Source organism: Haliotis rubra, unplaced genomic scaffold, assembly GCF_003918875.1.
Source record: "Haliotis rubra isolate DU_JTF1 unplaced genomic scaffold, ASM391887v1 Scf371, whole genome shotgun sequence".
In the NCBI taxonomy this organism is placed as follows: Eukaryota; Metazoa; Mollusca; class Gastropoda; order Lepetellida; family Haliotidae; genus Haliotis; species Haliotis rubra.
This window is the reverse complement of record NW_025767048.1, coordinates 515,892-534,429: the sequence shown is the minus strand read 5'-3', so window position 1 is coordinate 534,429 and position 18,538 is coordinate 515,892. Positions and strand designations below refer to the sequence as shown.

The window sequence follows — 18,538 nt, the reverse complement described above, 5'->3', positions numbered from 1 at the left end:
AGTGCCGTGTTGTCGTCCTTTACTTCCGGTTTGGAGTCCATTAATGTCATAAGTGCCATATCAGCGGCATCAGTTCTCGTCTAAACACGTATGTAACACGAGGGGTGTGCAAGTTTAGCCCCGTGAATACATGTATATGATACTCAAGGGTGTACCTTTATTACCATACCGTGTTTCCGTCCATTGCTTCCGGGTTGCAGTCCTTCAGCGTCATATTAGTGCCATATCAGCGTCATCAGTGCTCGTGTATACCCCTATATAACACGAAGGGTGCGCAAGTTTAGCGCCACGAGTGCTATACCGACAATACGTGTATATAACACCTTGAGGCAGTACTTTTAGCGCAATTAGTGCCATATCAGCGTCATCAGTGCTCGTGTACACGTATACAACACTAGGGGTGCACAAGTTTAGCGCCACAAGTGCTATACCGTGTATATAAGTGTATATAACACCTTGAGGGAGTGCCTGCAGCCCAGTCAGTCTCATATCGTGAATACATGCATATGACATCCGGGGTATGCACCTTTCTTTCCACGGTCAGTACAATGTCACCAAATTCCGGCCACGTCACCTTTCAAAACAAAAAATGAAGCAAGTCCACTTTGAGCGATTGACCTCAGTGATCCTTTAATAAAATCAAGACATAGGAATGTGAACACATTCTCGATTCAACTCAAAATGTACATTCCGTGTAGAGTTTGGGAAAAAAAGTTCATATTGTGACTACCAAATATCAATAAACATCGTTGGTCTCCTTAATATGTATCTGTATATATAACGGAAAGAAGACTTTCAGCGGAAATATTGGGATTCATCGATTAAGAGGTATTGTAGGTGGTGAAGCTGGAGTAAATCATCAGCTGGTCCATAGCAACAACAAAAATCACATCAAAGATTCGAAATATATATAAAAACATGTAAAAATGAAATCACACAAGATAAGTAATATAACAGAAATGATATATTATTTGAAAGAAGTTATATGAATAACAAATATCAAATATCATTTGCTTAGAACCAAGCATTGAACAGCATATCAAAGAATCAAAATATTGATTAATTATTAAATATTTGATTAATTATTAAATAAATTATTGATAAATGAGACTTCATCAAAATGGAATAAACATGGTCACATCTGCTTAAATGTAATTTAGTACATAATAAGAATTCATATATTGGTCCGTATCTCTGTCCATGATGTCAATATGCCGCCAGAATTTCAGACCAGGCATTTCAGACGAGGCACTTGGACTGTGGGTCGGCCGATGGGGTACAGACAGTAGTTCCACTTCCAGCTGTTCTCACCCCAAGCGGTTCTGTGTGTACCTCCTTGTGAGCATCCTCGGTCGTCCACGGCGCTATATCACCATTCTGATACGATATAACACCCTGGACTCATTCGCTTCTGCTTTCATACAATGTTGTCAGTCTCTCTCACGAGATCGTAGTCTCTAATTTTTCGCATATCACATTTTTCATTCATGAGTGTTTATGATTGGACGGAGAAAAACGTCGCAAAGCGTAGCTATAGTAGCGAATGTGTCCAGGGAATACACAGTCGAGAATGTCTCATGAAGGACAGCAGGTTTGATACACCGAGTACGAGACTTCCATTGTTGTCACCTGTCGTTATTAGTTGAGTGATTGTACCATCGTTGGAACTGAACTCGGTAACTAAAATCTGTGGTTGTAAATAAAGGTGGCTTGTGGAGAAGGGTAAATCAGGCTGCAGATCTCAGTGACGCCAAGCAGACTCAAGAACAGTCAAGACGTAGCCGCACACACCCTAAACACACACACACACACAAACACACACACACACCCCATCATCATTTGTCCATTGTAAATCTGATCTACTTGTCACTACTTGGCTGAGGTGGTCATCACCTGAGACGTACATTTCATAGAAAGCTGACGTTAACAAGGATTCTTAAACGAAACCTCATTCCGGTTTTGTAAAACAAAATGGCGTCCACAAGAATCATTATACACTAAGCGAAGGACAGGTAAAATTGTTTAATACGGCAATATATCACAGATTTAGAAGAGGGCTATAAATCTGACAGTATGTGTTTCTAACGAAATGAGGAGCAGGACAGTAGAGACCTATAACAGCTAACAATACACAATAGGCAGTTGCAGCTATATACTACCAACAAAAACTAAGGCAACAAATCATTGAAATGTAGTTGTTGTTAATGTACATTTACAATACCGGGACAGCTGAACGCACCATCTAATCACAATGAAATATCATCATTCCTGAACAGCGTGTGATGTATGTGCAGACAGAATTCAAAGTATGGACACCCGTTGGGGAACAATGAAAGGCTTAAAATGCCTCCGAGACAGTATATCTTTGTTGTTTAACGCCGCACATAACAATCTTCCAGGTACATGAGTACAGTCTATAAATAGTCTGGATCAGACAGTCCAGTGACTGACAGCATGAGCATCGATCTATACAAGTCCGATACGATGACATGTATCAACCAAGTCAGCGAGCTTGACCACTCGATCCCGTTAGTCGCCTCTTACGACAAGCATGGGTTGCTGAAGACCTATTCTAACCCGGATCTTCACGGGTCGTTCGGGAAAAAAGAAAGTGTAGATTCTCGAAAGTGAGAACAGTTCTGTTAAAGGGAAGGGATGTTTTTACCTATTCACAGATGGCAGAAAACGTTGTTGGCGACGTAGCAACGAGCAACATCAAGGACAACAGTATTTGGCCAAGATCGGAATGCCGGCGATAGTGCAATGGTGTGGGGCGATATCACACATGACAGGCGAACTGACACGATTAGTGTGGATGTACATTTCACTATCAAGCGGTATGTTGACGAAATTATGTCTCCTGCTAGAATTATTAGCAGGAATGGATCTACACGTCTACATGTTGCATACATTGATGGTCATTACACTTTCACTATCATCAGTCTCCATATCTTTGTTGGTAGTATATTCGGCCCAAACTATAAGCGTGAAAGGACATGTATCGGTTGTTCTATTGGTATGGTTTGCATAGTCCTGTTTTGTCCGGATGTTAGATAAACATCCTTTGACATGGAAACATAAATCTAAAGAGCGTATATCGGATCCCCAACCCGGACCACGCCTGACGCGATGTACGTTGCGTTCACACCAAAGGCCGGTTTCACCCCATAGGGCTCCTTCTTACGGAATCTGAAACACAAAAAGACTGGACCTTAGACTAACCCTATTAATGCTTAGTCTCTGAATACATTACACTTTGATAGAAACAAACAATTCCTTTTGAATTGAAAAGGGGCCCCAGGAAGAAGGGAGAATTAAAACCTGAGGAAATCTAGACTTGCTTCATTTGGGGCGTTAGCATTGCAGGGAGGGCTGAGCAGATCTCGAAGGGGAAATCATGTGGTTCAGGGACTGTGAGACAGACTAACTGGACCTCAATTTTCTGACCAAAAACATGATGCATCGCTCCGCTTTCAGTTCCATGTTAACAACTCTACTTCCCTCTAGGTTCTCTAAAAGAGCCACAATAATATGTGCAAGGCAAATGCGACTTGAATACAGCGTTTATGTATAATACTGCTATTCATCATTGTTTTCATGTTATCGCTACTTTTAAACATGTACATAATGAAGTATCAGCTCAATATCGAGGACCCTATGTTTCAAATAGGGAACGTTACGTTGACCACAGAGAGCTCGTGACTCACGTTCTCAGCGTTTTAAGAGGTTCTTCGTCTTTGTCTTTGACACCTTTCAGTTGGTCAACAGTTGTCAGAATACAGCGCGTGCAGGCGTCCAGCGTCCGAAGTGCAGCTTGACCAATGCGTACCTCCTTCCAGTCATCCTGTTGCAGATATTTCATTGTCATTACAATAGCAGTGGGAAGTTCGGGAACAGGGTTAACCCTTGAGTCATCACTATACAATGTTTGACTATACAGTGCATTATAGGGAGTGAGTTAGCTCGGTTGGCCGTAACTTGAACAGTATTCCAGATACACAACTGATGTCAACATATATTATCATAATGAAGGTATGTTACTTTGAGCAATCTGGGGTCCATGGTGTCTATCACCATAATGAAGATATGTTACTCTGGGCAATCTGGGGTCCAGGGTGTCTATCACCATAATGAAGATATGTTACTCTGGGCAATCTGGGGTCCAGGGTGTCTATCACCATAATGAAGATATGTTACTCTGAGCAATCTGGGGTCCAGGGTGTCTATCACCATAATGAAGATATGTTACTCTGGGCAATCTGGGGTCCAGGGTGTCTATCACCATAATGAAGATATGTTACTCTGGGCAATCTGGGGTCCAGGGTGTCTATCATCATAATGAAGATATGTTACTCTGGGCAATCTGGAGTCCAGGGTGTCTATCACCATAATGAAGATATGTTACTCTGAGCAATCAGGGGTCCAGGGTGTCTATCACCATAATGAAGATATGTTACTCTGAGCAATCAGGGGTCCAGGGTGTCTATTATCATAATAAGGATATGTTACTCTGAGCAATAAGGGGTCCAGGGTGTCTATCACCATAATGAAGATATGTTATTCTGAGCAATCAGAGGTCCAGGGTGTCTATTATCATAATGAAGATATGTTACTCTGAGCAATCAGGGGTCCAGGGTGTCTATTATCATAATAAAGATATGTTACTCTGAGCAATCAGGGGTCCAGGGTGTCTATCACCATAATGAAGATATGTTACTCTGAGCAATCAGGGGTCCAGGGTGTCTATTAATCAGATAATGAATCAGGGGTCCATGTGTCTACTCTGAAGATAATCTGAGCAATCAGAAGTCCAGGGTGTCTATCACCATAATGAAGGCGTGTTACTCTGAGCAATCAGGAGTCCAGGGTGTCTATCCCCATAATGAAGGCATGTTACTCTGAGCAATCAGGGTGTCTATCACCATTATGAAGATATGTTACTCTGAGCAATCAGGGGTCCAGGGTGTCTATCACCATAATGAAGATATGTTACTCTGAGCAATCAGAAGTCCAGGGTGTCTATCACCATAATGAAGGCGTGTTACTCTGAGCAATCAGAAGTCCAGGGTGTCTATCACCATAATGAAGGCGTGTTACTCTGAGCAATCAGGGGTCCAGGGTGTCTATTATCATATTGAAGGCGTGTTACTCTGAGCAATCAGGGGTCCAGGGTGTCTATTATCATAATGAAGATATGTTACTCTGAGCAATCAGAAGTCCAGGGTGTCTATCACCATAATGAAGGCGTGTTACTCTTAGCAATCAGGGGTCCAGGGTGTCTATTATCATAATGAAGGCGTGTTACTCTGAGCAATCAGGGGTCCAGGGTGTCTATTATCATAATGAAGATATGTTACTCTGAGCAATCAGGGGTCCAGGCTGTCTATAATCATAATGAAGATATGTTACTCTGAGCAATCAGAAGTCAAGGGTGTCTATCACCATAATGAAGGTGTGTTACTCTGAGCAATCAGAAGTCCAGGGTGTCTATCACCATAATGAAGGCATGTTACTCTGAGCAATCTGGGGTCCAGGGTGTCTATCACCATTATGCAGGTATGTTACTCTGAGCAATCAGGGGTCCAGGGTGTCTATAATCATAATGAAGATATGTTACTCTGAGCAATCAGAAGTCCAGGGTGTCTATTACCATTATGCAGGTATGTTACTCTTAGCAGTCAGGGGTCCAGGGTGTCTATAATCATAATGAAGATATGTTACTCTGAGCAATCAGGGGTCCAGGGTGTCTATCACCATAATGAAGATATGTTACTCTGAGCAATCAGGGGTCCAGGGTGTCTATTATCATAATGAAGGTATGTTACTCTGAGCAATCAGGGGTCCAGGGTGTCTATCACCAGAATGAAGGCATGTTACTCTGAGCAATCAGGGGTCCAGGGTGTCTATCACCATTATGAAGATATGTTACTCTGAGCAATCAGGGGTCAAGGGTGTCTATTATCATAATGAAGATATGTTACTCTGAGCAATCAGAAGTCCAGGGTGTCTATCACCATAGTGAAGATATGTTACTCTCAGCAATCAGGGGTCCAGGGTGTCTATCACCATAATGAAGATATGTTACTCTGGGCAATCTGGGGTCCAAGGTGTCTATCACCATAATGAAGGTATGTTACTCTGAGCAATCAGGGGTCCAGGGTGTCTATCACCAAAATGAAGACATGTTACTCTGAGCAATCTGGGGTCCAGGGTGTCTATCACCATAATGAAGATATGTTACTCTGAGCAATCAGGGGTCCAGGGTGTCTATCACCATAATGAAGATATGTTACTCTGAGCAATCTGGGGTCCAAGGTGTCTATCACCATAATGAAGGCATGTTACTCTTAGTAATCAGGGGTCCAGGGCGTCTATCACCATAATCAAGATATGTTACTCTGAGCAATCAGGGGTCCAAGGTGTCTATCACCATAATGAAGGCGTGTTACTCTGAGCAATCAGAAGTCCAGGGTGTCTATCACCATAATGAAGATATGTTACTCTGAGCAATCAGGGGTCCAGGATGTCTATCACCATAATGAAGGCGTGTTACTCTGAGCAATCAGAAGTCCAGGGTGTCTATCACCATAATGAAGGCATGTTACTCTGAGCAATCAGGGGTCCAGGGTGTCTATCACCAGTATGAAGATATGTTACTCTGAGCAATCAGGGGTCAAGGGTGTCTATTATCATAATGAAGATATGTTACTCTGAGCAATCAGAAGTCCAGGGTGTCTATCACCATAGTGAAGATATGTTACTCTCAGCAATCAGGGGTCCAGGGTGTCTATCACCATAATGAAGATATGTTACTCTGAGCAATCTGGGGTCCAGGGTGTCTATCACCATAATGAAGGTATGTTACTCTGAGCAATCAGGGGTCCAGGGTGTCTATCACCATAATGAAGACATGTTACTCTGAGCAATCAGGGGTCCAGGGTGTCTATCACCATAATGAAGATATGTTACTCTGAGCAATCTGGGGTCCAGGGTGTCTATCACCATAATGAAGATATGTTACTCTGAGCAATCAGGGGTCCAGGGTGTCTATCATCATAATGAAGATATGTTACTCTGAGCAATCTGGGGTCCAAGGTGTCTATCACCATAATGAAGGTATGTTACTCTGAGCAATCAGGGGTCCAGGGTGTCTATCATCATAATGAAGATATGTTACTCTGAGCAATCAGGGGTCCAGGGTGTCTATCACCATAATGAAGGTATGTTACTCTGAGCAATCAGGGGTCCAGGGTGTCTATCACCATAATGAAGGTATGTTACTCTGAGCAATCAGGGGTCCAGGGTGTCTATTATCATAATGAAGATATGTTACTCTGAGCAATCAGGGGTCCAGGGTCCAGGGTGTCTATTATCATAATGAAGATATGTTACTCTGAGCAATCAGGGGTCCAGGGTGTCTATTATCATAATGAAAGATATGTTACTCTGAGCAATCAGGGGTCCAGGGTGTCTATTATCATAATGAAGGTATGTTACTCTGAGCAATCAGGGGTCCAGGGTGTCTATCACCATAATGAAGATATGTTACTCTGAGCAATCTGGGGTCCAGGGTGTCTATCACCATTATGAAGGTATGTTACTCTGAGCAATCAGGGGTCCAGGGTGTCTATTATCATAATGAAGATATGTTACTCTGAGCAATCAGGGGTCCAGGGTGTCTATCACCATAATGAAGATATGTTACTCTGAGCAATCAGGGGTCCAGGGTGTCTATCACCATAATGAAGATATGTTACTCTGAGCAATCAGGGGTCCAGGGTGTCTATTATCATAATGAAGATATGTTACTCTGAGCAATCAGGGGTCCAGGGTGTCTATCACCATAATGAAGATATGTTACTCTGAGCAATCAGGGGTCCAGGGTGTCTATCACCATAATGAAGATATGTTACTCTGAGCAATCAGGGGTCCAGGGTGTCTATCATCATAATGAAGGTATGTTACTCTGAGCAATCAGGGGTCCAGGGTGTCTATCACCATAATGAAGATATGTTACTCTGAGCAATCAGGGGTCCAGGGTGTCTATCACCATAATGAAGATATGTTACTCTGAGCAATCAGGGGTCCAGGGTGTCTATTATCATAATGAAGATATGTTACTCTGAGCAATCAGGGGTCCAGGGTGTCTATCACCATAATGAAGGTATGTTACTCTGAGCAATCAGGGGTCCAGGGTGTCTATCACCATAATGAAGATATGTTACTCTGAGCAATCAGGGGTCCAGGGTGTCTATCACCATAATGAAGGTATGTTACTCTGAGCAATCAGGGGTCCAGGGTGTCTATTATCATAATGAAGATATGTTACTCTGAGCAATCAGGGGTCCAGGGTGTCTATCACCATAATGAAGGTATGTTACTCTGAGCAATCAGGGGTCCAGGGTGTCTATCACCATAATGAAGGTATGTTACTCTGAGCAATCAGGGGTCCAGGGTGTCTATCATCATAATGAAGATATGTTACTCTGAGCAATCAGGGGTCCAGGGTGTCTATTATCATAATGAAGATATGTTACTCTGAGCAATCAGGGTCCAGGGTGTCTATCACCATAATGAAGATATGTTACTCTGAGCAATCAGGGGTCCAGGGTGTCTATCATCATAATGAAGATATGTTACTCTGAGCAATCAGGGGTCCAGGGTGTCTATCATCATAATGAAGGTATGTTACTCTGAGCAATCAGGGGTCCAGGGTGTCTATCACCATAATGAAGATATGTTACTCTGAGCAATCAGGGGTCCAGGGTGTCTATCATCATAATGAAGATATGTTACTCTGAGCAATCAGGGGTCCAGGGTGTCTATCACCATAATGAAGATATGTTACTCTGAGCAATCAGGGTCCAGGGTGTCTATCACCATAATGAAGATATGTTACTCTGAGCAATCAGGGGTCCAGGGTGTCTATCATCATAATGAAGGCATGTTACTCTGAGCAATCAGGGGTCCAGGGTGTCTATCATCATAATGAAGGTATGTTACTCTGAGCAATCAGGGGTCCAGGGTGTCTATTATCATAATGAAGATATGTTACTCTGAGCAATCAGGGGTCCAGGGTGTCTATCACCATAATGAAGGTATGTTACTCTGAGCAATCAGGGGTCCAGGGTGTCTATTATCATAATGAAGATATGTTACTCTGAGCAATCAGGGGTCCAGGGTGTCTATTATCATAATGAAGATATGTTACTCTGAGCAATCAGGGGTCCAGGGTGTCTATTATCATAATGAAGATATGTTACTCTGAGCAATCAGGGGTCCAGGGTGTCTATTATCATAATGAAGATATGTTACTCTGAGCAATCAGGGGTCCAGGGTGTCTATCATCATAATGAAGATATGTTACTCTGAGCAATCAGGGGTCCAGGGTGTCTATCACCATAATGAAGGTATGTTACTCTGAGCAATCAGGGGTCCAGGGTGTCTATTATCATAATGAAGGTATGTTACTCTGAGCAATCAGGGGTCCAGGGTGTCTATCACCATAATGAAGATATGTTACTCTGAGCAATCAGGGGTCCAGGGTGTCTATTATCATAATGAAGGTATGTTACTCTGAGCAATCAGGGGTCCAGGGTGTCTATTATCATAATGAAGATATGTTACTCTGAGCAATCAGGGGTCCAGGGTGTCTATTATCATAATGAAGATATGTTACTCTGAGCAATCAGGGGTCCAGGGTGTCTATTATCATAATGAAGATATGTTACTCTGAGCAATCAGGGGAAGATCCAGGGTGTCTATTATCATAATGAAGATATGTTACTCTGAGCAATCAGGGGTCCAGGGTGTCTATTATCATAATGAAGATATGTTACTCTGAGCAATCAGGGGTCCAGGGTGTCTATCATCATAATGAAGGTATGTTACTCTGAGCAATCAGGGGTCCAGGGTGTCTATTATCATAATGAAGATATGTTACTCTGAGCAATCAGGGGTCCAGGGTGTCTATCACCATAATGAAGATATGTTACTCTGAGCAATCAGGGGTCCAGGGTGTCTATTATCATAATGAAGATATGTTACTCTGAGCAATCAGGGGTCCAGGGTGTCTATTATCATAATGAAGATATGTTACTCTGAGCAATCAGGGGTCCAGGGTGTCTATCACCATAATGAAGATATGTTACTCTGAGCAATCAGGGGTCCAGGGTGTCTATTATCATAATGAAGATATGTTACTCTGAGCAATCAGGGGTCCAGGGTGTCTATTATCATAATGAAGATATGTTACTCTGAGCAATCAGGGGTCCAGGGTGTCTATTATCATAATGAAGATATGTTACTCTGAGCAATCAGGGGTCCAGGGTGTCTATCACCATTATGAAGGTATGTTACTCTGAGCAATCAGGGGTCCAGGGTGTCTATTATCATAATGAAGATATGTTACTCTGAGCAATCAGGGGTCCAGGGTGTCTATCACCATAATGAAGATATGTTACTCTCTGAGCAATCAGGGGTCCAGGGTGTCTATTATCATAATGAAGATATGTTACTCTGAGCAATCAGGGGTCCAGGGTGTCTATCATCATAATGAAGGTATGTTACTCTGAGCAATCAGGGGTCCAGGGTGTCTATTATCATAATGAAGATATGTTACTCTGAGCAATCAAGATATGTTACTCTGGGGGGTCCAGGGTGTCTATCATCATAATGAAGGTATGTTACTCTGAGCAATCAGGGGTCCAGGGTGTCTATTATCATAATGAAGATATGTTACTCTGAGCAATCAGGGGTCCAGGTGTCTATCACCATAATGAAGATATGTTACTCTGAGCAATCAGGGGTCCAGGGTGTCTATTATCATAATGAAGATATGTTACTCTGAGCAATCAGGGGTCCAGGGTGTCTATTATCATAATGAAGATATGTTACTCTGAGCAATCAGGGGTCCAGGGTGTCTATCACCATAATGAAGATATGTTACTCTGAGCAATCAGGGGTCCAGGGTGTCTATTATCATAATGAAGATATGTTACTCTGAGCAATCAGGGGTCCAGGGTGTCTATTATCATAATGAAGATATGTTACTCTGAGCAATCAGGGGTCCAGGGTGTCTATTATCATAATGAAGATATGTTACTCTGAGCAATCAGGGGTCCAGGGTGTCTATCACCATAATGAAGATATGTTACTCTGAGCAATCAGGGGTCCAGGGTGTCTATCATCATAATGAAGATATGTTACTCTGAGCAATCAGGGGTCCAGGGTGTCTATCACCATAATGAAGATATGTTACTCTGAGCAATCAGGGGTCCAGGGTGTCTATTATCATATAATGAAGGAAACTTATTATCTGAAGGAAACTTGGGAAACAAGAAAGTCCCGTGGGACATCTTTCAATGTCAGTATGTCAAGAGTAAATAGTATATTAAGGTCCAAAGTACCTCTGCAAAGGATTCACAGTCGTCCACGATTATGTTGGCTCTGAAGTTGAGGATTGGCACTGGTTTAGCCAGTCCTGGTGTTGAGTTCTCTCAAGGAAGCGTTCGAGAGAATCATATAGGAACAGTAGTCTGACAACGCTGTCTGGAATACATCGAGAAAGACCGTCCTTAAAGTCACATCGAAAATAAAACACGTGAAATCATGAATTCCGATAAAAATTAATTTGATCTCTACGAATAGATATTTTTTAAAATAGATATAGAAAAATTATATTTCAATGACTATGTTTGTCATGTACAACCTACAATAGATGGGTTGTGATCTGGAGATCCTTAGCACTCGATAACCAAATCTCCAGAACTCCAACTGACAGATCTCCAAACTAAGCACACTGTGGCTCGACAGATCTCCAACTGACCTCTACTAACCAGGGGCTCCTTTCACGAAGCAACCTTTACTAAGGTTAGCCTTAACTCCCATTCTTTAACATTGCACTAAGGTTACCTTAGTGACTTAAGATCACCTTAGTGCTTTGTGAAAGGAGGCCCAGATCTCCAAACTAATCACAGCTCGACCGATTTGAAATTAACACCCACTATCCAAAATATCCAAACTAAGCACAAATCGACATATCTCAAACTGACCGAAACTCTTAAACAAAATCCAACAGGCCAGGTTTTCAGTAGACTCTGTACTGCAGACGGAAGCCAACTCACCAGATCTCCCACTAACGCCGGATGGTTCCATAACTTCTGGGCATTGTAGGAGTCTCTCTTCTCAAGGGTGGGCGCAGAAAACCGGAGTGTAAGGCCGTCCCTGTTGAAGTACTTACACAACCACTGGGCAGCCTCGGGACCACAGTCTAAGGAATCTATGGTATCCGTCTTTACGCTGAACAAACGTATAGTGAGTGAGTGAGTTTAGTTTTACGCCGCACTCAGCAATATTCCAGCGATATGACGGCGGTCTGTAAATAATCGAGTCTGGACCAGACAATCCAGTGATCAACAGCATGAGCATCGATCTGCGCAATTGGGAACCGATGACATGTGTCAACCAAGTCAGCGAGCCTGACCACCCGATCCCGTTAGTCGCCTCTTACGATAAGCATAGTCGCCTTTTAAGTCTAACATACTATACATATCTCTCCGTGAATAGCTGGAAAATTGCTGATGCGGCATAAAGCCATATTCAGTCATTCATTCCCCTCGTATCCACCCATCCCCCATCTCCACCCTCACAGCCACCCCGCATCCCCACCCTCAAAGTCACCTCCCCAACTACCACAAACAACAACACCCATATCAGCTTACTTCACGTGATTTTCTTGACCATATCAGGCGTAACCCGTGGGTTCAGGGGTACTTTAAGCGTTGACATCCCCGGTGCGTCCAGGTGCATTATGTCGCCATGAATGCTTGGCTCAATCAGAGCCATGGAGGGCAGCTGGCGCTGTGTTAAGTACACATTTTTTGTCATCGGACACTGCCCAGTGCCTGGAATAAAAGCAAACTGACCAGAGGCTGCGAGAATAGAGGCGAGTCGTCATCCTCAATACGATATTTCAGTGCATGAGTGTACGACGTTTTACCCCGAAGACAGAAACATTAAAGCTGTTCACGGCGACATGTCACACTTGAGTTTGGGTCAAACACCCAGTGATTCATGTCACACTTGAGTTTTGGTCAAACACCCAGTGATTGATAGAATGAGCTCCCAGACTTTCAGGTAAAATCTGTAGGAACAACTGGCAAGCCACGCTGGGGTTGTCCTAGCCTTGCTTCAAGGTTGTACTCAATGCTGAGCCCATGGATGCATAGGCACCCCCACCCCCAACCTCTTTCGTCATGATGGTTTATTAAATGACCATTGAAACTCTCGTGAAAACGGGTGAAAATGAACTGTGTTGCCACCTTTCTCAAAAAGGTGTATCCGAGCCTGGGATGTATAGTAATTCAGTCCTCCATCGAGGCAAATCTAGATAAGCGGACAGTAAGGATGCCAGTCCGTTAGACCAATCTGTTACAGGAATATTCATATTGTTTAGAAATTATCATTTAAACTATAAATTATTACCTTAGAGACTTGTGCAAGTCTAGGGTTGTCCGGACACAACGAATTCTGCTTATTTGACATCTAATGACGCTAAACTTTCACACATCTGATAAACTCTTTCATCAGTAATGTGTTTCCTTTTATTTGAAAACAAATGTTTCAATGCACCATTTACCCCCAGGCAAGCGATGAAATATGGATTTCCAGCAGCCTAACCTCGATTAACCAGAGTATCATATTTACACTGTGTCATTTATCATTATCATGAAGATGTCTGACGTAATACACTGAATGTATAATCCCCATCAACCATGAGTCACTATTTTCTAAAACAAATAATCATTGAACAAAACATTAGTGCCCCGGAACGTGTATGAATAGGTAGATAATATTATCTACCATAACAAATGTGAATTAGAGCGTTGTGAATGTTTGATCAATGTTCGTTTCATGACTGTACAACTGTTTCAATAAAGTGTGCGTTCCCATGGGCCTTTATGACTTGGCATTCGCCGTTCCCCTTGACAACCATACTATACTAAACCTTATAAAAAGGTCATGCCTGTTCGTGAAATGAACAGAGAGCCCTTGACGTGACAGGGAATAAATAACAGCACCACAGGCCATGACCTATTTACCCGAACCCGACTCAGAGTAAAATAATTTGCGATTAAATATTTACACAGCGTAAACAATATCAGTTACATGAAAGACATGTGTAGAAATATACCTGTCGGTTAGACCCTTGTACATGAGCCCTAAGCGTGTGCAGTCAGCCTGTGTAACACTCAGTCCCCGGAAGGATTTCACAGGGTAGACATATAGAGCTGCCACCGTTCCGACCCGTCTCAGTTGATTCCGACGGTTGTATTGAACCCAATAACCGATGGCGTATTTTAACGCTGCCCCAGCTGCTAGAGTGAGGAATATCCCTGATGCGGAGTTAGAAGATATGGTGTCCAGGAACGTCATTGTCCAGTTGTTACAGGGAAAACAATCGGACAAACAGAGGAGCGCGCGAGCCGACAGCTTCTTGAGTCACCGGTGAAGAAGGAAAATGTTACCTCTTACTTATGCTTTGTCAGCACAGCCTTGTCACGAGTGAACGATGCGTGACCCATAGTCTGTGTCACAGTCTTTATTTTATTTGCTTACGCCCACATACCTTTCTTCAATGTAAAACCACTAAATGAAGCAAGTCTAGATTTCCTCTGAATATCCTAGCTCACTGGGGCTCCTTTTCCATCTATTTAGAGTTATTTGTTTCCATTGAAATTATATACAGTTATTATATCTAGGTGCCCTGAGTGAGTGACCATGCGTCAGATAGTATATTATTCGAGTAAGTTTTACGATATATTGTGAGCAGGTCCTACAAAGGGATATCATAGTGTGTGTACGGGACACTTATCCTGGGTTTTAATGTGGAAATTGAAACTTGTTTCTTCTCATCGGTTTGGGTTGTAAAATAAACAAATTTCAATGAAAATTCTTCTAATCAAGGATACTTTATGCTGAAGTTATTTTTGACGATGAAACAAAATGTGATGCCACATCTTACAGTCATCACTGAGCTTACGTTTATCACGGGTGTGTCTGCACCACACACTATTGTTTACAGACAGCCGCCATACTTTTATTTTATTTTTTTTTTACTTTTATTTTTTTTTATTGGTTCCCAAGATTACAAGATTGCAGATATACCAAGCCGTGATACGTACGGCTTAAAGTAATATGGCTACATGACAGCCGCCATACTTAGTCTTATGCTGACGATGGAGTTGAAATACCTGAGACCAAACAACACACTGAGGATTCGGGGTTGAAATTGATGGCCAGAAACCTATGGTTGCACGTTGTACTAGGAGATTTGTTGGGTCTTGTGGTCAACTCGCCGACTTACTTGACCACGACGACTTGGTGGACCCCCCCCCCCCCCTCATATCATGTACAATATCAATGACCCCCTCCCCTTCCCATAATTTTGAAGCATATTTTTAAATATAAATTTATGTACGAAATTGATGACACCCCACCCCCTAGTACATGTGCACGGAATTAATGACAACCCCCTTCCCCAGAACATAATGGGTCACACACACACACATTTAAAATCATCACCACCCCTAGCCATAAATTATGAACGGTCCCTTATAATCTTGGGTGTGACGTGTTACTAGAAACAAACAAAACTAATAAATGGCTGATTTGTCTGGAACAGTCGTGTTGATTTACAGGCCGCCGTCAAAACGCCTCATTCGACAATATGTAAGCTATATATGACAGCAACCCAAGCGTATTTTACATCGAGTTTTGTAACAGCTGCTTCAGTAATGTCAAACTATGGTGGTCATTTAATAGGGTGCACGGTTATTTCCTTTGGACGAAGGAGCGGTGGGGTAGCCCAGTGGTAAAGGCGTTCGCTCATCATGCCGAAGACCAGGGTTCGATTCCTCACATGGGCACAATGTGTGAAGCCCATTTCTGGTGTCCCCCGCCGTGATATTGCTAGAATATTGCTAAAAGCGGCGTAAAACTAAACTCACCACTCCTTTGGACGAAAGGCAAGTCTCATGACTACCAAACGTGCAGTTATAACTGTACGAACTAGGGGAGGAGGAAACAACTAAGGCTATAGCGATAGTCTATTGCGACCAACTACTTGCAATTTTTTTTTTCTCCTTGAATTGTCTCATTTGAAGTCATTTCCCAAATGAATGTACAGTTTATACGAAATATAAACAAGCTAAAGTAGTTTCAGTCTCTTTTAATAATTGACAAGAAACTTGAAACCTAGATCAACTAAACAGTCAAGTTTATTTGAGAGGTAACGGGCGGATAATAAATCAAAGTGAACGAATCTGGTACTTTCTGTATTTTACGCCGCACATTTATCAACGGAAGTCAATTACTAAACTATCGATAGTCACACATACTATCAATGCATCGATAGTTTTTCGTTTCGACCATCGATTAATTGCTATCGGAGACTCAACAACTGCAATCCATCGATAGGTCGATGCATCGTTACAGCCCTAGTACGAACGATACAAAGTCAAGACAGCGTTCTAGACTTAGCACGAATAAACACAGAACCGTTGTTTCACATAATACGAATAATATTTTCGAAGTCAACGTTATAATAGCATAAGTGGATCAGTCGATAAGGACGTTTGACAGCATGCCCGTGCACGAACATCCTAACTGCGACCCGTCTTCGGGAACAACACAAAGAGCTGCACACCCTAACTGATGCATGCATGAATGTACGTATGTATGTGCAAGAATCGGTATGATGTTGCATGTGTGATGTATGTGCAATATACAGTTTTATCAATCCTAAATGTTGTACTGTGTTTTATATGTGTCTCATAGGCCTAATGTCCGGATGCCATGTAAACGTTTTAATCGTGTCATCATGTACTGCTTATTAGCATGTGACACAATAATAAACTATTTTTCTTCTTCTTCCTAACAACTGACTTGATCAGGGCTTGGACCGATACACCCAGTTGAGAAATCTTTCAAATCAAAAATCCCTACTATGACGTCATGTCACGTGATGCCAAACTCTGCTCATTAATTTAACTCTTGGTAGTGTCCGGTACACGAGTGGTTTTATCATGTTTTTGGCTACAAATGTTGACATAAGAAAAAATATTCTTCAACATATTTCTTTTTACGTTTAACAAAAGATGTGATTTTAGATTTTTAAAGTATATCTCCTGTAAGTGATCGGCCACTGACCAAACACAGATCATCACTTGTAAATGCCACAAGTTCATTGCGTTGATTTCTTGTGTTGCGTTGATTTCGCTCTAAAGTTCGGAACTCGAAAAAAGCCTCTGCAGCGGCGTCCGCCATTTTGGTTTGTTTATCGTCACAACGAGTGCCGTTACCAATCTACTCTTTTCTTATATGGTTTAAAAGCCAGGGAAATGCCATTATGTGACCAATAATCATTCAAAACTATTAATGTATAATAATATCAAGGAAATACAAATGTTTTAGTAGTTTTGACTATACAACACGAAAATTAACGATCGTATCAGGTGAACCGGTTCGCGAAAAGTGTAGCTACCGCGATATATCGTCTTGTGAAGTTCGGTTAACCGGTATTATCGCTACCCCTCCAGTTCTGCTTCAAGAAATGAGTTTGCACTGTTGGTTACATTATAATCTTCAGTGTTATATTGGTCTCGGCGTTTATTGCAGTTCTTCATCAATCCTCACCGTTCATAATTTATGGCGGTGTGGGGGGAGTCGCCCATTTTGTTCTAGGGAGTTAGCGAGGCTCATCAATTTTGTACACAAGCAGTCAGCAATTTTGTTCATAGAACATTATGCTTAAAAAAAAAAAAATTGGGGTGGGGTGGGGGTGGGGCGGTATTGATATTGTACATGACACACTAGGGGTCGCTTACTTTGTACATAACCTATAGGGTTGTGGGTGGGTGTCATCCACATTGAACATGTCTATTCCTTCTCAACGTGTCTGTAATCACCCACTCATCCGGGTCATCTTCAAAAATGCTGAAGATCGGAATTTCAGGAGCAAGTCAAGATAACATCCATAGCAGCTCAGGGACATCATCATCTCTGTATCTCTCTCTCTCTCTCACACACACACACACACACATGGGAGCACGCACCAAGCCTTAAATTATGAACGGACCCTTAGGTCAATGCTATGTGAGTCAAAGTTGAAACTAATGAAATATTACGAAAACACACACTCTCGCATGCACACGCACGCATAGATCCTCAAGAACTAAGCGAGTTGTCCATTGTACAATAAACGACATCAGGTGGAAAATATTGTGAGCGGCGCAGCGATTCTCACTTCAGCGTTTTACTGTACGGCACACAACAATGAGTCGTAGTTTTCTTGATATATTAACATTATTGACAACCTTCCCAAGGATGTAAAAAACATTTCGCGGTACTGTCCGACGAGTCCATTCTATGAACAGGGGTGTGATTGTTACTGAACGTTTTAACAGTTCACTTGACGATTGTCTGTGCCATTTCTACTACAGATTGTGATATTTTGCCCATATTTGGATGTGACTGC

General features: G+C 42.2%; 1 protein-coding gene across 1 annotated transcript; it reads right to left on the bottom strand.

The window, feature by feature from the left end:
* Positions 1-1,828: 1,828 nt before the first annotated feature.
* On the bottom strand, positions 1,829-14,641 carry LOC124285973 (mitochondrial amidoxime-reducing component 1-like). Its single transcript, XM_046722279.1, is given in 8 exon segments — positions 1,829-3,189; positions 3,708-3,844; positions 11,409-11,480; positions 11,482-11,550; positions 12,126-12,300; positions 12,728-12,888; positions 12,890-12,905; positions 14,195-14,641. Coding segments are annotated over 8 exon segments (978 nt in total). The 5' UTR covers positions 14,437-14,641; the 3' UTR covers positions 1,829-3,083.
* Between the last annotated feature and the right edge of the window lie 3,897 nt (positions 14,642-18,538).